We start from the raw sequence: 26,429 nt of genomic DNA, 5'->3' as shown, positions 1-26,429 counted from the left end.
AGTGGGGTGGGTGGGTTATTTTATTTGTTACTATGCTATATATTTTTGTATTGTAAACTACCTCGTGATTCTTGGATGAAGGGTGTTATAGAAATGTAGCTTATTATTGTTATTACTGAGCAGTATGAGCCCTCCAGGTAACTTGTGGTACTTGCTTGGTAAGACTATGCCTCTGTTGATCCTTACCAAAAGCATGACAAATGTTTTTTAGGGGCTCTGTTTTGTATCTTTTAATATTTGTTCACTCTGTGCAGACCTACAGGACAAGGACAATCAGGAGTTACTCCTAGATCAGAGGTGGATCACCAGCCCAGTGAAAGGGAGGGAGGGGGTGGAGAGATGCAGGGTAGGAGGAAGAGATGTATGGTGTGTGGAGGGGAAACAGGTGGGGAACTCTGTTGTGGTCTGTTTTGTATGTGCAATCTGTAAGAAGGTGGGAGAGTGTGACAGAGAGAGAGCAGGTGAGAAAGCAATGTGAGTGTGTAAAAGATTGAGTGTGGTGCATACCCAACTGCCCCAGAAAAACTGGGACATCCCGTTCTTTCCTGCGAGACAATGGCAGCCATTTTGGGCACCTTGCTCTTACATGATTTGGGACCAAGATCTAACCCCTCAAAAAGTGTTTTCTTCAGGTTTGTGATCTCATGCAGCATGTCAAAACACGCTTTTTCGGGTCCATGATCTCGTGCAGCTCATGCAACTCACACACGGGTGGAGACCTGGAAGATAGCGTCTCATATTTCGGCTGTGTTGTGTTGGAGGGTATGGTGGTGTGGCCATCGTGTGTGTGTGTGTGTGTGTGTGTGTGTGTGTGTGTGTGTGATATCAGTATTGCATGATTGTGCCCCGTATGGCAGCTGTTTTATGGCTGGCACCCACAGCACTTGTCTCTGCTGGTCCAAAAAGGTTGGTGACCCCCTGGTGTAGCTTGTAAGATTCTTTGAAGGTTTGTCCTTGATCTGGGAGATCCAATATTGTCTTTGATTTAAGACTCTCTCTTATCTGCCCTCTTCCTTCATACTGGCCCCTAGTATGCTGCTTCTGCTCTTACTGCTTTCTGTCATCAGCCCATGCATGTCGAGACAGACCTCAGAGGTTTCCTATTAGCTAGAGGCCTCAAGGAGCAAAACTGTATTCTCTAAAATCTCCATGTTATTAATTCTTGAATAATATGAGGTCCCTTCCTTGCTGGTGTGTGACTCTTCATCCACACCACCTATGCTATGAAGAATGAACATTTCCTTCTCAGCAGGTGGTTAACGTGCATGGAAATTAATTCCGCAGATATTAAAACCTTGTTTTTAAAAGGATACCTCTAATTAAAGTTGAAGACAACTGTGGGTAGCTGTAGCTGTCAAAAGGGTAGCTGTAGCTGTCAAAAGTAGCTTGGCTTCAGTGCACAGGTGTCAGATTGAGATGTATTTCATGCAAAAGTCTATAAATATTTCCTTTGCTATCCATTCCTAGTAGGGGCCTATCAAGGCTGTTTGTTTGAGGATTTGTATAACTTGCATCTAGAACAGTAATAAACATAGTGCTTGTTCAAGATAAATATACGTGAGTCCTATTAACTTCCTGGAACAAAGATCTCTTGCTTCCTATGGCAAATATATTCTTCAGCAGGAAAGGAGCAGTGCTTGAAAGCGGTGTTTTCTGATCAGTCTGACAAGCTTGGTGTCTTAATGGAGCTTATTAATAACAGAAGGCTCTTAGTGGCCAATTAATTCAGTGTTGCTGAAGTACTCTGTGCAGTTCACTAGTTAGTATTAAGTAGCTTAGGTCTAGAAAGGGTTTGCAGCTTTTCATTTCATCTGGGGAGAATTAAAGGAGTAAGAGCCTTTTCAGTATTTTAAGATCGACACTAAAAACCAATAGAATTCGTTCCATTTTTGTTTGTTTGTTGAAAACAACTTACAATAACAGAAGCAAGGTGGGTCCTAAAAATGTGCATTTCAGTTGTTAAAAGCCAGAGTCGAGAGGTGTATCTTCAGCTTTCGTCAAAAGCTGTATAATGAAGGCGCCTGGTGCATCTCTGTGAGAAGGAAGTTCCACAACTTAGGGGCTGCCACAGTGAATGCCCTCTCCCAAGCTGAGTCTCTAATATTTCTTTCCTGGGCAAAGTGGTTGAGAGGGCAGTGGCCAGCCAGCTGCAGGTTTGCCTGGAGAAAGCATTTTAGAGCCATTCCAGTCTGGTTTCAGACCTGGTTTTGACACCGAAACAGCCTTGGTTTCCCTGATTGATGACCTCTATTGGGAGAGAGACAGGGAGGATGGAACCCTGTTGGTTCTCCTTGACCTCTCATCAGTTTTTGACACCATGGACCATGCACCAACTACCTTAAAGAGTGCCTTCCCTAGTATGAACCATCTCAGAAGCTATGATCAGCAGCTGAGGGCTTGTAAGTGGTGCCACCACCAGGGTTTGCTTGGTTGGCACTGACCCATGGTAGGGGCTTTTCAGTGGTGGTTCCCCGGTTATGGAATGCCCTCCTAGTGAGGTGTGCCTGTGTCCATCATTATTCACTTTTAGGAGGAATTTGAAAACAATCGGGGGAAAGCAAAACAATGCAGGCTTTCTGCTATCCCCACTTTTCATGAGTGTGGGTACTGTCTGAGCTCCCTTTCTTATGCTGTGCTTTGCTGTATAGGAGATATGACAAGGCCCAGCCCATGTGGAGGGATCCATGTTGCAACTCATGGCAATCATGGCAACCACTGCTGCAAATAAGGGTTAGTGTGAATTTGCCCGGATAGCTTCCACTAGGGAAGGTGCTGCAGCCAGCTGGCCTGTGCGCCAATTCTGGGTTGTGTAGACCTGTTCTTGGCTGCCCATCAGCAGAGGCGTCTTTCCCATAGGGTTTAGTGGCTTGTTGCGCCAGGGCACCGGCCTCTCAGGGGCGCCCCAGCGAGTTGGGGAGCTGCGCGGCTTTGTCGGCAGCCTCCCCAGCTGCGCCATGCCAACCATCTTTCCTTCCTACCCTCCTCGGGCCGCCCCCTTCTGTTGGCGGGTGCATTGGTACTGCTGCTGCTTGTGCTGCTTTCACAAGCGTTCTGTGGCGGCGGCGCGGGCTGTGGCGGACGAGGAGCCACTCCTCGACTCTGAGGCGTTGGCCGAGGATGGGCCGCTGCCTCCTCTCCCTCGGCTGCAGGAATCCCCTCAGCCGCTGCCCACCTAGCTGCTGTCGTCTGAGGGAGCAGCTCCCAAGGGGCCTCCTCCGCGTCACTGGTGCCTGCCGCCCCACCACCACATGTGGCAGTGTGGCAACCGCCTCATGCTCCTTGGGCCGCTGGGTAGCAGCGAGAGCGCCGGCAGCGGGCTGTCGTTGTCAGGCAGTGGAGGAGGGGGTGGTGCCCTGGGACCTCACAAGCGAGCATGGGTCTGGCCAGCTGCGCCACGGCCACCACATCGGTGGCGGCTCCCGGGGCTACGAGGTGGTCCGCAAGTTGGACCCCGAGTTCTAAATTCTGGGAAAGAGAGGGGGCGCCTGAGGGATCTTTGCACCATTGCGCCAGAAGTGCTTAAGACGGCCCTGCCCATCAGTTGATGTATTGGCCAGCCACAGCAGTATTGTGTCTATGAAACAGAAGGAGCAAGAGGCTATATTTATGCACAGTCAAAAAGGAATGTATGGTCAACCTGCTCTTTTTGATATGTAGCAGCAACCATTATTAGCATCTCTGGGTGTGTTACCATCAAAAAGCTTCATTTTTCCCTCTTCAGGCAAGATTGTAAAAATAACGTTTTCCCATCTGCTATCCCTCCAGGTAATGACATTGGGGATTTTGCTAAGCATGCTTCAGTGAGCTATTATGCTGCATTACTATAAGATATACTTGTGGTATAAGAGAACGTTAGGTGAGATGAGTTGCTGCAGGCATAGCAGTGATCCACAGCGGCTTTTCAGAACATTCCCTCTTGCCCAAAGTCTAAATATATGCAACAGAGAGAACTTTTGGCTGCTCAGTCAGTTCTAGGCTTCGTGGATACTGAGGCAGATGAATCCAGCAGAAGCGCTAAGGCCAAATTCAAGGACTTGCAATATCATTGCTTAATAAATTCATATATTAGAATATCACAGCATTCCTTGGTAAGGCCACTTGAAAATACAGAAAACAACAGCATGCAACAAAAGCTGCCAAGTAGTATAAACCACTTTTTCTAGCAAATCAATATGGAAGCAATCTTTGTTGTACTTCTTTTCATTAACACACTTCATTAACACAAGTCGGTGTTTTGTTTATTCCTATATTTGTTGCTACAGGACACTAATAGATATTTTAACACTACATTAGGAACCTGGTTTTTTTGTTTTCCTGTGGTGATCAATCATAGCCTTTTTTGCTTTGGCTTATGACGTATAAATTGCATGCATTGCAATAACATTAATTAATTGAAAAGTAAGGTTGAATGAGCACACTTCCACACCATCTGGAAACCTCTAACCTAAATAATAAATCCTGGAGTAAGATAGTAAATACATGGAAGCAGTTGGAAGCTCACTTTTAGATAGGCTTTGGTATGTACTTTGCATTATTTTAATTCTAATCTGATTTTAATTGGACTTCTGTATATGCTTGCCCTTTGTTGTTAACTGCCTCAAGCCCTTGCGGTGGGGTAGGCAAGCAATTTAAAATAAATGAAATGATTGCTCTGTTGGAACACGAAGCCTGCCCGGGGTGAACATATCATCAAGGTTAAACCCGGTTTTGTTTATGCTGCAGTGTTGTTTGACATGGCAAAGCACCTGCTAGCCTTGCCCAATATGTGCTAAACGCTGTATGGTCCCATCGTTGGGGATTTGCAAAGCTGAAGCACAAAGAGTGATTGTTACCAAATAAGCTGTAGTCACACAGTTCTACCAATAGCCTTAGGAGGGTTGGTTACCATGGAATCCACCATCTGTTCGCTCCCCACTGGAATGTGATTATCCTTGCTGTGTTGGGAACTGGGAAAAGCAGGGGAGTGTGTGCTGCCTGCAATTATCTGCAATGGAGTGTGTTAATGGAAGGCTTGGATTAGTGTGCCGGAGAACGACGCAAGAAGAGATACTTAAAAAAAAATCGAAAGCATAAGCGATTTCTCACCAAGAGAAGTGAATTCAGTTCTTAAAAGGTAGGCACTAAATGCACGGTGCTATTGTTTCATTGATGCCAATGTGGCTTATGATATTGATATTTATCAATGAGCTCTTATTGTCAGCCATTCTTTCTATAGATGCTGATCAGCAAGAGGGTGTGTGTGTGTGTTTGTTTCTGTACGGCGGAGCAAGAAAATGGGGGAGGGGGCAAGGCTCTATTGTCTTATTTTTCAGTGGCTTTATGTTATGGCTTTATTTTTTTAAAGGAGAAAGTCTTAACAGACCTCACTTGAATATGCTTTTAGATACTGTTACCTCATGTACATTACATTGCATTTCTGCAATAGCATTCTGAGGGACACAGTAGATAGGCATGCTGTGTTTCATTGAATAATGATATCAACATGATTGCTATTTAAAGATCTATGTCTTTTAGGTGTCTGCTAATTTCTATGGTACTGTTATGGAACAGAATAGATAATGTGGTTTTGGTGTGAGGTATTTGTGCAGATGATGCAGGAAATAGCAATGACTGGACAGGAGGGAGGCTCATTTCTCTTCAAACATCATGGACTCGCCCCATTAGACATTATTGTCTAGAGACTTTTTTTGAACAAGTTTTCAGGGGGTGTGTGCATGTAGGAAACAATGTGCTGTGTTTTAGTAAAAGCAAAAGCTGGGGCAACACGGGAAGGTGTCATTCATTTCCTAATGCTTTTTTAAGAAAAATGGTATGGTTGGTGATGGTTTTTATTACAATTATTTTTGGGTGTGTGGTTTATGTCAAACGCATGGTTAATGTTTTTGTGTACAAATAAGATATATTCTTTGATTGAACAAGGGTACAAGCATTATTGTAACAAAAAAATACTAAGAGCAACATTGCTTGTGTTAGGGTACCTGAACCCCTCTACCGCTTTGGAGCTCATATGCTACAGTCATGGACTACAATATTTATTTTATATGTGAAGATACAACCTTTTAATTAAGCTCTGTCTGTCTTTTAATTCAACCAATACGTCTGTCTGTTCGTGTGCTTCACATGTTAGTAGGTCAGTGTCTGGGAGGAACAGGAAAATGGTTCATGAATCACCAGGCTGGGAAGCAGAAATGGGGGAGGTATCAGATGTTTCATCGTTAGATTTTTGTTTCATTTGCTAAAAAAGAGTATCTGCATTTCACAGTGGCAGCAAATCCTAGTCTTGTATGAAAGTGATGTGAGCCTGACTTAGTTTAGAGACAGCCCCCTTACTAGGCCCCCCCCTTTCAATCTGTGGGTAGTCAAGAGTGGCCTTTTTCATAAAGCTCTCTGAGTAACAGCCACAGAAATCCTTCCCCAGAGAGGTTCAGCAGAGCCCAAGCTCAGGGGCAACACACAACATCTTCTAATGCAGTGAATACGTATGAGCAGGAGTTCTGAGTTTAGTTCTCATGGGATACGTTGATTTTTAAGGTGCATTGCATTATATTTCACATTTTTATATGCAGCGTTTTCTACTGAAATTGGGCCTCCTTCATTGCTGTGACCTCATGATGCGCTTCCTTAATTTTCTGTCTATTCCCAAATACAGCAGGAGCTCATTGCCCTTACCTTCAGAACTCTCTGTGGCTTGATATGACTGATATGACTTGTGATCTTTGCTTCTCCCATCCAAACACCCATCACCGTCTAATGGTCTATTGCTTTCTCAAAAGACTCTCACCATCCTCCCTTGTCCATTCTATGCTTGGAACTGCCTCCAAGAACACCTGTGTGGCACCACTTCTTTCAGATTCTTAGCCCAGCTCACTTTTTCCATGAAACCTTTGCCACCAGCTCCTATATTCCCATATAACTTCACCTATAATTAATCTGAAGCACTGAACTGAAACAATCACATACTGCTTTCATGTTAATTTATCAGCTCTGCTGTTTCTCCTGTGTTGAGTTTTTAATGTTAACCTCCTTAGTCCTGGGACCTGGCATGTGGTTTTCTACAGAACAACTGTGCATGTTGATAGGGCTATATTAAACAAATAATTCAATATGTTAGATGCTGTGGGTTTATGTAGTGGTACATGGCACACAAATGCATGTTGACTCAGAAGTAAGGCCCTCAGTTACTCAGAAGTAAGCTGGAGAAGAGTTCTGGCTCAGTGACAGAGTATCTTCTTTGCACACAGAAGACCCCAGGTTCAGTCCCCGGCATCTCCTGGTAGAGCTGGGCCCTGGGAAAGACTCTCTGGCCTGAAACCCTGAAGATGTTCTGTTCTGTGATAGCGTGTTGATTTCACATGTGATTGGTACCTAGCTAATTTGATTCTGGCGTTTGTTTTTATGAAACTCTACCTGTGCTGCCACATCTGCGGGGTTGTACACAAGGCAGCTGTAATTTGCACACTTGTGGTACTCCCTTTTCTTGGTACCACTGTTACACGGATTGTAGTGATTGCGGTGCAGAACCCTTATGGAGATGCCCGTGCCCATTTAATGTAGGCTTTTCCTAGCTGATAACTTGGATGCATGATCTGCTTGCTCCAAATATTCTCATGCTGAGCATCCAGCAAGAAACATGAGCCTAGGATGAGCAGGAATTAATGCTATGCCATCACTTTAAAAATCCAGTTCTTAAAAAGAAAAGGTCCTGGAGGTCTAACCTGTGTAGCTCAAAAGTCTGTATGCTGCATTCTGAAATGCTGTTGGTCCTAAGTTTTGTATTTTTTTAGCTTGATGAACTTTTTTCTAATGGAACTAATTTTCCAAGTGGTAATGTTTATACTTGTGTGATAGGTGGTCCAGCTGGTTGCTGTTTACCCTGATCATAGCCTTTACATGTGCCATTCAGGCGACTCACTTTAGGAAATTCATCTTTCCCTCTGGCGATTCGGAACAAGAGTCTTTATTAATGCTGTTCTCCAAGGTTACAAAAGATGTCAAAAATGAATCCTGATTTTCTTTCTATAGAAGCAGAAGCACTGTCCTATTTCTTTTGTCATATCAGAAATGTGGACACACAACATAACATGCTTAATGTGTGTTCTTGCTCTCATATGGAAGGAGTAGTTGGTTGAAAGGAAGTCTGACATCGAGTAATTGAGTTTGACTAAATGTATAGAGTCAAAATGAATGGCAAATAAAACTGACCCAATTGTTTCCCAGAAACAGAGAAGGCTTTCTGCTTTTCCCTTTGACACATTATTCTGGAATGCTGTTGGGCATGACTTAGATTCATCTACTGCATTCAGGCTCTTGCCCTGCAGAATTTAATTTTTTTGTTACATTTTCAAGGTTTTAATTTAAAACATATTGCTAAAAGCTTGTGGGATTTTGTTTTCAAAGGAGCCTCTCTGACTCAAGGTTAAAGCTATTAGTCAGTTTGAAAAGGCATGACTTGAAGAAAGAAAGAAAGAAAGAAAGAAAGAAAGAAAGAAAGAAAGAAAGAAAGAAGACATGGGCCCTGCTTACAAACCATGCCTTCAACAGTGAGTGAGGGAGTGAGAACAGCATTCCATGTTGGAGGGGAAATGAGCTGACATGGTTTTTGCCATTTCTGGGCAAATCACTGAGATATAATATGATTTGTACTTTTGCGAGCTAAGGTAAAATTCTGATGTTTCTCCCCTTTTCTTCAATTCCTCGCAAATTGGGAATTGTGGTGACTTAGCACTAGTAGAAAGTGCTTACATTCAAGTTGGGGCAATGTGTTTTGCCTGCCCAAAACTTGTTCTCGTTTATGTACTTTCCACCTACTGCAGTGCCACCATTAGATGCATCCTATTTTCTTTTAGAAGTGTGAAAATGGTAAGATGATATTTTGCACAATCAGTGGCTAAACCAGGAAAAACCCCAATAAAATTGCCTGCAAAATGGTGAAGGAATCAGTTTTTGAGGGAGGTGTAATTTCCTATTTCTGGGTGTAGTTTTAAGGTGCCTCTCAGGCAGATGGACCAATGGTTTGACTCTGTATAAGGCAGCCTCCAATGTTCTGTAAAAGACTGCTTGTCTACTGCAGAGCTTTCTCTGTAATGCACAATTGAGGTAGGGAGTACAGTATTCACACACTTGACCTAGAACATGATCCAAAATATTCAGGGAATTCATGCCACATGCAAAAAAGTTCCTTGGCACACAAGCTAATGTGGAAAAGTTTCCTAAAGGCAGAAAGCTAGTGCTCCGCAGTTCTGTGTACAGTCATACCTTGGATCCCAAACACCTTGTGAGTTGAACGTTTTGGCTCCCGAATGCCGCAAACTCAGCATTGAGTGTTCCGGTTTGCAAGCTTTCTTTGGAATCTGAGGTGGCTTCCGATTGGCTGCAGGAATTTCCTGCAGCCAATCAGAAGCCGCACCTTGGTTTCTGAACGCTTTGGAAGTTGACTGGACCTCTGGAACGGATTCCGTTCAACTTCTGAGGTACCACTGTACCTTGATATTGTATACACTTGAGTTTTCTTTGTTAGCTTAAGTTTTCTAGAGCTGCTTTGTTCCTGGGCAAATCAGTTCACACCCAGCTTTAGAAATAAGCACTGCATATTTCTGTTTTTGGGGAAAGTCAACCAATCCAGCAAAGTGATATATTAGTTGCTTCTGATTTCTTCACAGCTAGTTGTTTCAGTTATATTCTGCTGTTTGCCAGGATTTTGCTTTTTTGATCAACATAATCACACATGACAGGATGAAGCTACTGTTCACTCTGTGTTCCTTTTAAAAATAAATATGGTCAGATTGTAAAAACTGAATTTCTTTCTTCTTCTTTTTGTCTTTGGCAATAAAATGTAACTATGCAACTAAGAATGAATTCGGCTTGGACCAGCTCCAGGTTTATGTGGGCCAAGGCACAACAATCCTGAACTGGCTGTGTCCACATTCCCTTCCTGGTTTCAGTGGACCATTCAGCTATATTCACTCAAAAAGCCTTTGCTTCCACACAATCAAAGCACAGACAATCAAAGCAAGTTGTGCAGCATTCAGTGAAATAGGAGTAAGCAGGAAAGTGGTATTTCTCATCCTCCCTGTAATGACAGTGGGGTGAGGAAGTCTGATATGGATGCAGGCTTCTTATCCCCCTCTGAATGACTACCTCAATTAAGATGGGAATATATGGGGGGGAATCCTTCCATTGGTCATTATTAAAGCCACAGCTTAATAGCCTGGATTAAATAAATAATCATTGGTCATATTTTCTTTACCAATTAATACCTGCGTTTTCAGTTTAGGTTTAGATTTTTAAAAGGATCCTCCCCCATGTTGGAAGCTGCTAATCTTGTCTGCCTGGATGCAGCTGGCTGTTACTAACATAAAAATCAATGTTCTGTCCTCTAGAGTGCATCAAGTGACCTCTTCTGCTTGTTTCCTGTGCTGTGTCTTTAGTTTTTGTGTGTGCAATAAGAGTCTGTTTCATATTTCACAAAACAGGCCATGCTTCCACATGGTGCCAACAGAAAATATAATGTATTGACCTTAGAATCCTAGCTGGAAGGGCTGTGTGAGCCTCGTTTGCCATGCTAAGACAGGAATGTATTGTATCTGAAGGATGCTTCATATATTATGCCTCATATGGAGATCCACCCCACCCCCCAAGAAGGAAATTCTGCAGCACTTTTAGGAAGTGTTTCATTACTGAATTCTATAGGGTTTTCTTCCTATTGAATCTAAACATATATTGCATATTATCCCGACCATGGATTTTTAGTGTTTCCAGGGAGTTGGGCAAAAAAAATAATGCACTCTCAACATTGGTTTAACTTTTGGGATGGGTGAAATCAAAGCTTTGAGTCGGGTAGGCTAACTATGAGGTGGCTTGGTTAACATCTGGTCAGCATCCCAGTGGCATTCCCTTTGAAAGTTGGGACAGGGGAACGGTGCTACATCTGTCCCTCACTTCGCAGCACATGCAGAAACCACCTTCTTGATCATTGGACCTACTATTGGTCTTGTCTGCTCAATCCTCCAGAGCCTGCCTTCTCATGAAGGGGAAGTCCCTATCTCACTGAGGGTTTAAGACTCATCGGCTACCCTCACCTGGTTTTGCCAGCTAGTCGAAGCCATTTTGCAGGATGTGGCTGCTGTCGCATGCTGACAGCTTCTAGGAGCCACAGGTGAGAGCTGAGTGGGGACCAAAGCCATTACCAACCCAGCAGATACTACATTGGTGAAGGTTGTACTACATGATGATATAGCCATGGTTCCTATGGGGCATTCTGTCCCAAATGAACACAGGTAGGCTGCTGAGGGCAGCTAACCTACCACCTGAAGCAGTGACAATTTGTTCCCTTTGTTAAAACGCCTTTGCCACCTCCTCCTTAAAATGTTAAGGCTACCTGCATCTGCAAACTCTTCTGTTTCCCTTCCCACTTTATGGGGGACAGAAAGGTCCCACAAATGGATACGTGTGTGTGTGTGTAATATTCAACATGGCTTGACTTTAAACCTGTAGCTTATTCTAGCCTTTTATGTGAAAGCTATTATCTGCATATTGATCTGTTTTTCATGTCACTTTGTCCAGATGATTTAATTCTATAATATGTGAGAACATGTTCACAGCAGTCAGATGCCAGTTTTTTGTTGTTGCTGGGGAAATGCAATGCTGCATCAGAATCTAACATTTCATTTGAACACGTCGGCCCAGGGCATGATGAAGGTGACCTCTCCCTACTTGTTGTCTCCAACAACTGGAAATGATATTTTTACCTCTATCTATTTCAAGTTATATTTTATTTATTATAGCTAACAAGTGGTTAGTGGAACAAAATATTGCAATCTGGACGGCTCTTGTTCAGTGTTCCAGCCCAACCATGTTATCTTTAAGGATATTGCATTCCTTCCACTTAGCATTCTCAATCCTCATTAGGGTATGTTGGAGTTTCTCCTCGCCCTTAGGATTTTTAACTTACAGAATCATTTTGTCTATGTACACAAGGAGAACTGAGTTCACATTCACTGTTACAAACTATAGGACAGCCCATTACCAATACATTCTGAATTTGTCTAGTCATCATATTTTGTATCAATTGCATACATTACTTACATGTAGTGTGAAGCAATATTTCCTTCTGTTTGACCTGAACCTAATCACAGTTTTTCTCTTTCTGTTGTTCATAATATAAACCCAGCCTCCATCAAAATTGGCTGAAAAACAGGAAAGGAATCAACAGACAGTTTTCACAATGGAGGGAAGTAAATAGTGGGGTCCCTCAAGCTATCTGCATGTGGACCATTGCCGTACAACTTGTTCATAAATTTACTAGTGTCAGGGGCAAGGTAACCCAGGTTGCAGATGACCTGAAAATAGTGTGCCGTCCCATACAGATTGTGAAGAGTTCCAAAATTATATTGCCAAAGTACATGATTAGGTGATGGGGTTTATGGATGAGGCTGTTTGTCCACTTGCCATTTGAAAAGCAGCCAGACTCAAATGGTTTGGAAATGTAAAAGCTCTTTAATGACAGTCAAGGAAAGATGGGGTACAAGTGGTATTGTCTTGGGGTTGCCCTGAGAGGGAGTGATGTCCACTGAGAGGGATGATGTCCACTGGTGGGATGTTTCATTTTAGTATCTAGTGTTCTTGCTCCGCTGTTCTCCTTTAACAGAATTGGGGAGAACAAAGGGAAGAAATATCAAGTTATGGCTTTACCTTATCTTATGACTTCAAATGCAAGCTCTTTCAGCTTTACTTGTCTTTTAGGAGGGACCTAGGAGTGCTAAGACCTCCTAGCAATAATGGTATGAGAGGTGCCACTGATTTTTCTGATGGTGGGGCTGAACGGGCCTATCAGCTGTGGGTTCACCATTTAGAAGCGCTAAGGACGGGGGGGGGGGCGCTTCATCTCTGGCCCTGCAGATGTCATTGGATGCCAATTCCCATCAGCCCTAGCCATCATGACCAGTTGCTGCAAATTATGTGAGTTGTATTCCAGAAACACCTGGTGTGCCACAGGATAACCACCTGCTTTTCGTCTATGATCTTTGATGGCCATTGAGTCACCATGAATTGCCTTTGAATTGTTTCACTGTCAGATTATTTTCTGTTTAATCTTGAAGACAATATCCTCTGCTTTTATCCAAAGGTTTTTTTGCTTTGCCTCTGTCACAACCCTTGATCATATATTTTGATTGTGACCCTGAGGGGCATCGATAACTTGTAAGCTGCTTTGGGATCCTTGTTCGGCTGAAGAGTAGGACAGAAATGTTTTAAATAAATAACAAATTTTGAGATTGATGGGAATTCAAGGAACTCTTTTGAGATAGACTTTTTATGCGAGGGGCATTTCATACAGTACAGAGACTTTTCTTGGCAAGCTGCCGATACGTTCCATGACAGGCTGGTGTTCCTCTTTCAGACGCATTGTGGCGGGAAGTTGGTATCTAGTTTGGACAGAGGCTTCTTTATCTTGGAAACTACTACAACATACATACAACATAAAAGTTTGAAAATTGTGGTCACAATGAGGCCTTCCCTATCCCTAGTGGGAGCCAGAAGATTTATCCAGGCCATCTGATAATAAAAGCCACTATTCCTACATGGCCCTTGCGAGCAATGCTTTGCTGCTACTTACAGAAAGCCCTTTTTGTTTTGATCCGGAATAGAGCCGTTGCATATCTCGCAAGTCTGTTTTCCCTACAGACTGACCGCTTGTATGAAATAAGCATTGCTTTGCCCTCATTTGGTCTGAAAATGCTGGAGCCTTGCCATAAAACCCTCTATATGCCTATATACAAATGCTTTTGTAAAGGGAACATGCTTTCTGCTGTACAGGCGACAGCCATTTTGCACAGTTTTTTTGTTCCCGGTCCCTGAGTGCGTAGGCTGAGCGCATATAAGCACATCCCACCCTGTTCCATCCCTGTTTTGCCTTCTTCCAGGTCCAAAAGGACCCACACATCAATTGGACGTGCTTAAAATGGTTGCCGCCTGTATGCTACAACTGTTTGCCAGTTAGGTTCTCTGTATTTCTTGACAACTCTTCTCTTCTGTGTTAAGTTGTGGGTGAACATATCAGACGACACAGTGATTCTTCAAACAGCTCCTCTTTATTCACAGGCCAGAACTGAACTGAACTGAACTGAAGGGTTCAGCCAGCCTGCTTATATAGAGCTCCACTAGAACACAACAGTAACCATTTTCTGTAACTATCCAATCACTGAACGTCACTTTCGATCCCTTATTTGCATATGTGGACCTGAACTATCTACAGTATCCTCTTGCTGGCCCAGGGTGAGAACTTCAGTACATAACATTCTGGACAAGTGTTCATATTTTTTGAGATTGGGTAGGGAGTCTGTACTTACCCAGAGATAAAGGAAAAACTTATCCCCATTTATCTGTATAGTGATGAACTGAAAGAAAAGTCCCAAGCACCTCTGACTTAAACTCGCCTAAACTTGCTAACCTTTGGTGGGTTAATAAATTCTATTCATCACAAGCTTTATCTAACCACTTCTGCTGAGAAGGAACTTCATTACACACCGTTTATTGACTAGTATAGCGTTTGCTGCCAATAACTAATAGTGAAAATATCAGAAACCATTATTCAGTTCTATGTGTGTATGTTTTCGTTTCCAAGGGGAGTTCTAAAGAAAAATTGCAAGACGTTCCAGGGGCCACCCGGGCTCTGAGGGATTGAATCTGGAACCTGCTGCATGCAATGTTCTTCTGCTTCTTTTAATTAAAACTGGTGTTGCATCAGAGAAACCTAAAGAAATGTTAATGTGGAGAGCAATTTAAATGGAACACATAACCTTTAAAATGGAGAACTATTAAGCTCTTTGTTTCAGATTGTTTAAAAAATCTGTAGGATACCTTCCTCTTAAAAATAGGAGCTACACACACACACACACACACACACACACACACACACACACACACGTGTGTGTGTGTGTGTGTGTGTGTGTGTGTGTGTGTGTGTAATGCCCTTTAGATTGAGACCTCAGTGATTCAGTGTTATTTTATCAAGTAAAATGGGATGCAGGTGGCGCTGTGGTGTAAACCACTGAACCTTGGGCTTGCTGGTCGGAAGGTCGGCGGTTCGAATCCCCTCGACGGGGTGAGCTCCCATTGTTTGGTCCCAGCTCCTGCCAACCTAGCAGTTCGAAAGCATGTCAAATTGCAAATAGATAAATAGGTACCGCTCCGGCGGGAAGGTAAATGGCGTTTCTGTGTGCTGCTCTGGTTTTGCCAGAAGCGGCTTAGTCATGCTGGCCACCTGACCCGGAAAAACTGTTGTTCACGACTGGACTTAACTTTCGGGGTCCTTTATCCTTAGGTAAAGGTAAAGGGATCCCTGACCATTAGGTCCAGTCATGGCTGACTCTGGGGTTGCGGTGCTCATTTCACTTTATTGGCTGAGGGAGCTGGTGTACAGCTTCTGGGTCATTTGGCCAGCATGATTGAGAAGGCGATTGGGCCGCATCTGGCCCCTGGGCCTTAGGTTGCCTACCCCTGGTGTAGTCGTTGAAAATTCCTCATAATAATGGGAGGGTGATACTTTGTTGTTGTAAATGGGAATTTGGCTTTGGGTTCTGCCACATTGAGCAGCCTTGGAAGCAGTTTGTAAACAAGGGCTCCGTGGTGGGGGTGGGGACACATGGGAAGAACTGAATCTGCATCCCACATACTCCATACTGTCTTCTCTACAAAGAAGCAAATACATTGATTCTTGAGCTTTTAAAATTCTGTTAATAGAAAGGAGTGTAGGAGTAACCACTGCACCAACACACCAATGGGCACAACAAAAATTATTGTAGTTTGATCTCTGATCACCACATTGACATCTTTACAATAGGAATGTGTGAATTTACTATTACCATTTCAAAGTGGAGGGATCTGAGCTTTGCCTGCTAGGCGCTTGAACAGCTTTATTTCATTGACCTTGGTTAGTCTAAGCACTGCTAAGTACAAAATCAGTTGTAGACTTTTTGGATTAGATTAATGAGATGGTCAGCACTGTATCTCCCTTAATCTCTCATGTATCCCCTTATCTTTTTAATCATCCACAGATAAAGCAGTTGATCTCTTAACTTTCCTTTTAGAAAACTGAGGTTTCTAGGAATGATAGACCAAGCTTTTAATTGAGAGTGAAATGGTTTTCACATAAGCCTGTGCCATCTTTTATACTGAAGACTTTTATTTTCCCTAACTATGGCATGGGTTTGTAATAGCATACCTGAAATGTGTTTCATATGGTATGGCTGTGCCCCTTAATTTCACCTTGTTGCTTCAACCTAAAAATGCCAATATGTAGACTTTATTTTTATTTGAAAAAGTTGGTCTTTGATTTCAAAATTACCCCATTGTTAGGCCCAGCCCACTTCTAGTGTCGACAAGTTTCAGGGATGTGTTTGCTTACCTGGGTTTAGTTTCCTTTGGAAGGACGTCTCTGGTAGCTTACGGTATTTTACAATATTTATTTGTAAATATAAAGTTTGAGTGCAAGGAAAAGGCATAGCTTAAACCAGAGGTCAACAACCTAAGGCCCATGGGTCGGAAGCGGCCCGTGGAGGTCGTTTGACCGGCCCAAGAGCCACCCCTTAACGGAGCTGCCCGTTTGTGCACTGCGCTAGACCAGTGCAGTGCGGTGCGGGAATTCGCTTCTGCAGCGCCAGAAATCGCGTCTGCGCATGCGCAGATGCTGGAAATCGCAGGCACGTGCGCTCACACGCATGCGCAATCCGGCCCACGGAAGGATCTCTGCGGGACCAATCCAGCCCAGGCAAGATAAACCTTACTGACCCCTGGCCATAAGCAGACATCCTGAGTTCAGCATTTGTACACTAGCTTAGAAGAGATAGCAAGCTGATTTGGGACTATGGTAGTTTACAGAGCCCCCAATCAACTTTCTATGCCTCTCAGTCGGTCCTTTTCTCATTTTTTTTTTAAAAAATCAGTTTTTGTTGTCTCACACATAAACCATAGTTTTTAGTTGTTGCAGGTATACCATGTGGTGGAAAGTTTGAAGACCCCTGTTTAATGTAATTCAAATGCTCAGAACACTTGAAACACATTGGCATGGTTGCCCAGCACCCCTGTGTGAGAGAGGGAGGACCCCAGGTACATTGGAGGAGGAGCCAGGTGCCTGTGGTTGCCTGCTTTGCAGTGGGCAGTGCCGGATTTATGTATAGGCTAAGTAGGCTGAAGCCGAGGGCCTTTAAATCTAGGGGGCCTCCCCAGCCCACCCTCCCCCCAGCGGGTAGTCTCCCCTCTCCCAAAATTGCAAACCCAAGACTTCATGCGATGGCAGGGCAACTCGGGCCCAGCAACTATGAGACCTGGGGCCAGCCAGTGGGTCCCAATTTGAAACTCTAGGGCCCAACTTGAATTTTTTTGTGGGGCTCTATGGGGCAGAATCTTAGAGATATAAGTCCATGTGCTAGGTCATTATCACAAGGTCAGCAAAGTCCTTCAGAAATCAGACCTGTTATTGAGTTATTGTGCAAGTTTGTAAACAAATTTTGATGACGTTTTCTGATGTCCTTTAGAGGAGAATTTGAGAATTGCAGAATTTTAAATACCCATCACCATCCTTGGCGTCATTCAATTTTGTTTATAACACTCTTTCATTTTCTTCTAGTCGTGAGGGTGGGGGATTGGGAGGGGCCTCACAAGTGGAGTAGCCTAGGGCCTTTCTTCATCTAAATCCAGCCCTGGCAGTGGAACTCCTGAGCATACGTGCAGGAGCACCCACTACATGGCCCAGCAGTCTCCCTGCCTGAGCTGGTCTTGGAGGCAGTGTTGAGGGCTCCCAGACAGTTGATTTGATGGGAATTCAACATTCATGCCAAGGCGATTGGATCAGAACTTTATGGCTGCCGTGATGGACCATGGTGATGTACCTGGAAGTGAATGTGGCCCTCAGATTGAAAAAGGCACCTCACCTTTAGCTTAGTATTGCATCCCAAACCAGGCTTGTGGTTTGTTACATCCGAACCAAGGTCTGTGGGTGTGTCTTGCTTCAAACAAACTATGACCTATAGCCAATATTTGTTCTGGAGAATGCAAACAGTAGGCTTGCACAGCAGAAATGGTGCTATATTCATACTCCTATAGTAGGCCTCTTGGTAAGAGGGTAGACTCCCTCTTCCTTTTTAAAAAAGTGAAACCAATTAAAGTGGAGCCCATATGGCTGCTTATCAGGGACCTGAGTTGCTATAACATGAGACTCTTAATCTCAGTGTCATGGGTTTGAGCCCCATCTTGGGCAAAAAATAATAATCCTGCATTGCAGGGGGGTTGGACTAGATGACCCCTGTCGCCTCTTCTGACTCTACAATTCTATGATTCCATGAGATTTCTTCCAACTCAGTTTCTATTATTTCTAGCAAGAAGTAGACAGCTATGAACATCCATGTTAAATCAAACAGCACAGGGCAATAATTTGGGCTTTGCAATATCACATTTGCTAGGTGTTGTTTTGGCAAAACTATGACTAGAAAATTTTCATTTTCATTTTTTAAAAAATGAAACTTGCTGAGCCTAGAGATGTTCCAAGACCAAAATTATTTGTGGGCCAGTGGTTTGGCCATTTTGTGAGTAGTTTTATCTTTGCTAAAGTGTGTCTAAATGCTACTCTGTTTTTATCTAAATGTAGTATGCAAGAGGGTGTTCATTTCTGTTCACCACAATTTATACATCAGTGGATTTCTTAATAATTAGTATATAACCACAACTCTTAGTTTCCTTTTGATTTGGTTAAAAAAAAAAGTTCCCCCCAGTTCACCTCCAATAAGCAGCTGAAATGTTTGCTCATTCAGGGAAGTTGCTGAAGGCAAAATAACCACAAGTTTAGGAGGCAAAAAAGATACTGCTGGCCAGCTTGTGGAAAGAGCTGTTATTGCATTTAAACTGTGACAGAGTTCAGAGTTTTTAAGCAGCTGAGGCACTAGATGAAAACAGCCTTTGTAGTTTTACAGAGTGCTTTTCTCCAGCAGTTTGAAAGTTACATAAGTTGAACTTCCCTGTTAACTCTTTTAGCTGGAATGAAACCTTGTGCTCCCCCCCACCCCCCACTTCTTGCTCGTTTGCATGTTTGCCGATACACTCTGCGCAAAAACAGCTGTGCCTCAAGGGACAGTGGGTCTGGTCATGACTCTCGCCCGCTGAAGTGTAAACTTCCAGTGTGTAATGATTTCAGAACTCCTCCTAGATGTGGTCAGCAAAGCTCGCAGCTAAGGAGTATGTGAACCTATCATATGATCCTTGCTCATTGCGAAACTGAGTCTCTGCACGATTAACGGCACTAGATTGACGTGTGTGTATCTGCATACATGACTGCCATGTCATCTGATCCAGGTAAAGGGTTTCATTCTGGTTTTGTTGCTGCTGCTGTTATTTTTGTGTGTTTACCAAAGTTGCCCTAATCCACGTTCTTCCTTCCTGTGTGCATGCACTTCTGATAGTTTTAAGCATACCCAGATTCAGGAAAAACGTAGCTGTATGTTTGAAAATCTAAACTTTCACAAATGTTGCTTGTGTGTCATACTTGTGGAATGCCTTTTCTCTCTCTCTCGCCCCTGCCCTTTCTTAGTTTCAGTTGGTATTATTAGTTAGGAAAACATAATGGCCAGTTAGTATAGCATGCATAAAAACTGTGTTTTGGCTCTCTTCTGTTGTTTTAGCGTGCTTGGAAGTTTTCTTGAGCAACTAAATGGATTGTTAAGTGATTTCTATTTCCGGTTGGGAATTCTCTGTTTACAGTCAAATCATTCCTAGTTCCTGTTCCTATAAATCATTAGTGATAGTACTGAGAGATCCTCTCTCATCTGTAAAATAGCTGTCCTTCCTGGAATGTTAAGAAACAGCTTTTCCTTTAATATGTATAGTTTGACGCAGCAACAGTTATCTATGAATTTTGTGGTGCTAGTGTGAATTAAAATGCATGTTTGGTTTGTTACAACTCCCCCAGAAATGCTGATTTCCTTTGAGCACTTAATATTATATCTTCACTTGTGTACATTTACGCTTTTTAGGGGCAGATGGGTGTTGAAGGGATTAAAAGTCCGGACAATTTTAGGGGCTCTTGGTTCACTGTTTACCTTTTTTACGCAGTGTATAAATAGTTGCGTCGAAATTATTTTGGCTTTGTGGAAAGGAAGGGTCTGGAGAAATCAGTGCAGGAAGACACTTAAATATAATGTTGTTAAAAGTAATGATGTCATCAAGGTCTGGAAATAATAGATTGGTTGCCCGGATATATTTGGAGAAGATCTTCCTTGCCCTAAAATTCTTCTGGTGCTTACAATTAAACATGAAACTTTTTAAAGAAAACGTTATATCACATTATTATTCATGCAGATTCATCAGATTTGACACTGAAAACCAACTGCATTGTTGGCCATTTTCTGAAGTTACTTTAATCCCTTATTTATTTATTAAATTATTTGCATTTTCAAAAACAGGAACAGAGAGCATATTTAACCCCCCCCCCTGTGTCCCCCTCATCCCACTTACAACTTCCTTGCCAATACAGCATGTATGCATATACCATATGACTTTCCTTCCACACTTTTGCTTTTGGTTCCTTTTGCTTTTCTACTACTCCCTTATTCTTGACGAAATCGTCATGGCTGAAATTTACTAAAACCTATAAAGTGGGGAGGCAATTTGCAGAACATAAATTTGACTTCTGAGTCATGAATTGAATGGTCATTGAAAAAATGTCTCAGGAACATCATTGACATGCCAGCCAAGACTTGTAGATGCACCTAGCATTTCCAATCTTCTTGCAGAAATATCAGAAGATAGGGTTGTCTTTCTGCCCTCACAATCTGTGAAATCCCTGCTGTTGTGACTTGTTCAATTCTAGCTCACCTGCTCTGAGGGATCTGTGAAATCCCTACTGTTGTGACTTGTTCAATTCTAGCTCACTGCTCTGGGGGATCAATATTCAGAACCAGTTCAGTAGACTCCCACCCCATTTGGTGATTCCTTGCTGGTCTGCTCTGGTTTCCAAAATGTGAACGGAAGGGGGGGGAGGAGCTTCTCACAGTTACCTTGGGGAAGCCCTTGCCTCACAATCCTCAGGTGGTTTGTAATGCATCCTGGAAAGGAATCACACATGTGCAAAGAATTTTTAAAAGAGAGAAAGTGCTGAAAGAATAAAAACAAAGTATCTTCAGAACCAGCACAAGGGCCTCCAGATAGCAATTAGATAGGCGGAGACTTGGTTTTTTTAAGCCTAAAATTTGGAGGAACTTCATATCTAAAGGCAATGTACAATCTATTTTCGAAGGCCAAAGGTAATTTGTTGTTGTTGTGTTTTCTTTTACATAATTCTCTGCTGGGATAACTTTAGTCAGAGCAAGGAGTTGGGTCCCTTCCAACTCCTGTTAAAAGAACGCACACTTTCTAAATAACTTGGGGATACCTGATCATGTATAGATTACAGAAAGAGATGTCTCTGGTGTGCATTGTACTTGCCCAACTTTCCTAAAACTAATGGTTACATTTGGGAGTCTTTGTGGTCACCGTTGTTTCCTAACTTCTTCAGCCATGTTGTGTTTTATTTATCTCAGTTGCAGACAAAAATAATCCAATTATTTTGATGCAACTAATACATAGCTAAGTTCAACTGCGCAGAGCACTGACCTGTAAGATTAGCTCAAGCTTTTCATTCAGTTAATGAATATAAATGAATGCTTTTAACATCAAATTTATATTGGAGAGCTTTCTGAGTTACTATAATACTGAGGCCTGTACTGGTGGGTTTAGTAGATATAAAGAAATGTTGCAGGTGACCAACTTCATAGAGCAGGACTTTCTTGGCTTGAACTTTACCCATGAAGAGCAGCTGGAGGAGGAGAGGGCAGAGGGTGAAGAAAGAGCTGAGAGATGGAGGGCCCCCATCTTCCCATTCTTTGGACCCCCTGGGAAACTCAACAAACCTGCTGTACCTGGAACTGTAGACAGCCTGAGGAAGTACTGTCTACTTTGGGCCTGCCCATAAAAACCAAGTCTAGAGTGATACTTTTGTGGGTGACAGGGAAGGTGTAACTGTGCATTTTTGTAATATTCTGTTTAAGTTGTTTGTTGTTGCTTCAGTTTTCTGCACACTGCTTAAAGATATTTTTAATATATTAAGAAGTATAGAAATCCATCCATCCATCCATCTCAATCAAGGGAACTGGGAAACCCAGCCAGATGGACAGGGTATAAATAATAAAAAATATTATTATTTTCAAGGCAGAAACAGGAAGTGCAGGAGTGTTGATGAGACATCCAGGTAGATTCTTCATGTGAACACGCAAGAAGGACTGGCTGTTCATTTTCCTTCTGTATTGTATAAGCTAGTGGCTGTTAAGCTTGGCGAGTGTGCTGTGAAATAAGCAATACTGCATAAAGAGATTGTCACATAAGTACAGTGAAATTGCTGCTCTGTTATTAAAGCATTCCTGGACCTTGCTCTTTAACCAAACCAGAAAATGAATTCGCTATTCAGCTTTAGGGCTAACATTCATGTTTAAAATTAACTACCATGATTCTTCTGTAGAAAAACACCAGCCAAAAATAGTTATGTGACTGAGATTGAATTCCAGGCACTCCTCCTTCAGAAGAAATAGGAGCCATAGGATGGGGATCATAGTTCAGGGTTGTTAAATTCCATTGAATTATTACATAAATTTCCAGTACTACATACTAAAGATCATGCATTAAAGATTGTGCACATAGTCAAATAATTTATATATTTAACAAGTATATTTTTTTAAAAAAGCATTTCAAGAATGAAGAAAGCAAATGCTCTTTATTGTGAGGAAATCGAGTAAAGCCACTAGGTCAGTATTTTTAGAAACAGGATGCCACAGAAAGCTCACACGCATACTACAAGTTTAAAGACTGACCCTTTTAATAGTAACCTTTTTATCATCTCAAACCATCTCACTTTTCCGAATCAGTTAAAGGTTAATTATAATTTTTCTGCAGATAGAAGTCATACTTTATAACAAAACATTTATTTATTTATTTATTTATTTAGCATTTTAATAACAGTTGACTTCTGTGTGTCTTTGCTATCCATTCAAAGATGAGATGGAAACTCTGTAGGTGAGCAGTTCCTAGATCAGGGGGTTGGGAAGTTCACAGATTTTGGATAAGATTGCACTCCCTCTGAATTAACAAGTACATGGTAGTTCAGGGGCACTTCTAGAGCCATCTTTGCCACTGGAGGCCCAGGTAATTTCTGTGGCAAGATTGATATGCAAATTTGGAAGGAAACAACACTTTCTAAATTGTTTCACATTTGTTTCACATTTTGTAACAATTCTCTCCCTTCCCACCATTTAGAATATTCTGGGAAAACTTGTTCTTATTACTTAGTTCTAGTTACAGGTAGGCAGCCGTGTTGGTCTGCCATAGTTAACCAACAAACAAAATTCCTTCTAGTGTGCACGAAAGCTCATACCAATAACAAACTTAGTTTTTCTCTAAGATGCTACTGGAAGGAATTTTTTGTTGTTGTTATTACTTAGTGTTTGGGATAAAAATTATACATTAGGAAACTAGTTCCTGCTGATTTGCATTCAGAGTTCCTCAGTATTAAACTTTAACTTCCCACTGGAAATCCTTCAACTTTCTTTGCACTCCCTTGACCTGCCCCACATTCTCTCCTGAGGAAGTTCAAAAACTTTAGTTGAGGTGGCCTGAGTAAAGCTAAATGCCCAAAAGAAATCTCTTTCCGTCAAATTGTACTTTCTAACAAGAGCACTTTGAAGTTTGAAGTGGTCCTCTGCAGATAGAGTGATTTACAAGCCTATACAGTACAGGAAGATCCATACGTGCAATTAAGCGTTTTTGTGTTGGTTGCTTCAGCAGAAACCTGTTAAATTGCAAAATGTGTTTGAAGCACTGAAGGGAAGGGTTTATGGTTTACTGTTTTAGTTTGGGAAGTGGCACTTGGAGTAATGTCCATCCTTATACTGCAAAATTGGCATTGTAAATACAAACCCTAAATAAGAGAGTGCATTCATACAGAGGATGTACACCACAGTTTTGTCACTGAGAATGATCCTTTCCTCCCTTCCTTTCCAAAAAGGAGCTATTAACAATGGTGTCTTACTTGTGACTACATCAGTGCAGGATTTCCATTCTCACAATGGTTTATTCAACATTTCGTTTTCCTTGCACATATCTTTCTAATGTTGGTATAAGGGCTTTCTTTTTTAAATTGTGTCTTAAGTTATAAATGACACAATCCAGTCCATTAACTTTTAGTAGCTACTGCTGCCTAACATAGCTTAAGGTTCCAACCCATATCGTCCTCTATGTCACATTTGATGATGTCACTGTTAGGAAATTCATTCTACATATTGTGCTGGCCTCTTGTTGAGTACAGGTAGCCAAATTCTGCAGCTGTTCTCTCAGAGCATCACATGACAGTGCCCATCTATTGTTTTTACAGCTGCATTTGTGTCATATTTTTCCTAATATCTGACAGAATTTTGGAACACTTTTCTTTTAAATGAAGTTCTCCTTAATATTGTTCATCTAGCCAAAGACATTCCCTTAGCTGAACTGATGTAATTGTTTTCTGTCTTGCAGTGTAAAGCCTAAGCAAAATTGTCATGTGCAGCTCTGGGGTGGAACAGAGACAGTAGAAAGTTTTTGGCTAAAGTAGTCAAAATGGTGTGTCTTGGAAAATACACAAAGCTAAGGATGTGCAAACGGTTTACAAAGGGGGTATTTAAATCTGTAAATTGTCCTCGTGAATTGACAGTGACCATTGATAGTGTAATAAGAAGTGTAATTCTTATTGGTGACTTCTAAATTATTTGGTAGCTATAGTGCCATAAATTCTGCCTTGTCTATTAAATCTCAGCAAACAAATGCAGCCTTCTATGTACTAACCTTGAACGTTTCTGCTCATTTTAGCATTTTAAGGCAGCACAGATTTAAAGAGAAAATGCTGAGATACTTGAAATTGTGCGAACTTAGACCTGATGACTTTGTGGTTATGTAAAGTCACAAGGTGAAATCTCAAATGAATTTTCTGCATTTTGCCAAAATATTTTTCCCCAGTTTATACAACATAAGCTTCATTTTCAGACAAAAACAGTTTTAAAACAAAAATTAAAATATGTAATGTGAATCAACCAAGCATAACAGAATATGCCCAGCACTGGCATATATCAAATATTAGTTATGAATCAAATACTGAAATATTAAAATAAGAAATTAATGAAAATGCATATAAAACTGGAAATGGTTCTGTCCAAATGGTCTTCCTCGACAGTACAACAAAATAACACAAAATACTAGCCTGTCCTACTAGCATATTTGTTTGTTTGTTTGTTTTATAAAAGATGATTAAATATTTACACAGTATTCAAGAATAGCAGGACCAAAATCAAATTTGTATAATGCCTAAATGTAGTTAAAGTATACTGTTGAGATGACAAATCCATAGATGGAGCAGCAAAAGGTTGACCTAAAATGCTAACTCCATCTGAAGTCAAATGGCCCAGTCAAATGGAAAGAACAATAAACTATTCAAAAATCTGGAGCGACTCTGTAAAAGATATTCTATTCTTTTAGCAGTGGGCATCAAGAAATAAGTATTCAAGGGTAAAGGTAAAGGACCCCTGGATGGTTAAGTCCAGTCAAACTTCGCTATGGGGTGCGGCGCTCATCTTGCTTTCAGGCCAAGGGAGCCGGCATTTGTCCGCAGACAACTTTCTGGGTCATGTGGCCAGCATGACTAAACAGCTTCTGGTGCAACAGGACACCATGACGAGTAGCAGAGTGCACAGAAATGCCATTTACCTTCCCGCCACAGCGGTACCTATTTATCTATTCACGCTGGTATGCTTTCAAACTGCTAGGTTGGCAGAAGGTGGGAGGGAGTGATGGGAGCTCATCCCATCATGCGGACTCGAACTGCCAACCTTCCAATTGGCAAGCCCAAGAGGTTCACTGATTTAGACCACAGCGCCACCCGCCCCCTTATTCAAGAGTAAAAAGTCTAAATCAAAGCAAACAGCCTAATCTTTTCAAAAACTGCTGCTGAAAAAGATAATGCTGAAAAATGTCTCTCATTACTGATACGGTGGTTAGTACTTTGTGAAGAAAGAAAAAAATACAATTTGTGAGTAAAGGGTAGCAGATACAAAATTCGCCCAAATGACCAATGGTAAGATGTTGAAGGACCAGTTAAGAGAAATTAATATAAAACAGAGTTTTATATTTAACTTGTTTACTGTGAAAGAATCCCATGATTCCTCTATGGATGGCCAATTCTGATTAATTATTTTCATGGCTGTGGAGTATCATTCCCGAGCCACTTAATGCAGAGCTTTTACTATGAAAGTTGCCTTCAAGAAAAGGTCTCCAGAGTCAGTGGAAATTGAGACTTGTCTGGCAATCATACTTATGGCCTGTAAAACCACTGG

At 41.9% G+C, this 26,429-nt stretch overlaps 1 protein-coding gene across 5 annotated transcripts in view; it reads left to right on the top strand.

Annotated features, from left to right (window-relative positions):
• FGD4 (FYVE, RhoGEF and PH domain containing 4) overlaps nt 1-26,429 on the top strand; it is a 100,777-nt gene that overhangs the window by 33,642 nt on the left and 40,706 nt on the right. For 2 of the 5 annotated variants that reach the window (XM_028746202.2, XM_077935083.1), the window contains exon 1: nt 4,843-5,113. The exons of 2 other annotated variants lie outside the window; for them this stretch is intronic. Coding sequence is in view for 1 of the 3 variants with exons in the window: in XM_028746200.2 (XP_028602033.2) it covers nt 19,317-19,341 (25 nt within the window). In the remaining 2 variants the exon portion in view is untranslated. Of the gene's footprint in view, nt 1-4,842; nt 5,114-19,127; nt 19,342-26,429 lie in introns of those variants that run through there. One more of the 5 variants, XM_028746200.2, reaches the window with a different exon arrangement.

The sequence above is a fragment of the Podarcis muralis genome, chromosome 10 (assembly GCF_964188315.1).
Source record: "Podarcis muralis chromosome 10, rPodMur119.hap1.1, whole genome shotgun sequence".
Taxonomy (NCBI): domain Eukaryota; kingdom Metazoa; phylum Chordata; class Lepidosauria; order Squamata; family Lacertidae; genus Podarcis; species Podarcis muralis.
Note: the sequence above shows the minus strand (reverse complement) of the source record. Positions and strands in the feature narration are given on the sequence as shown.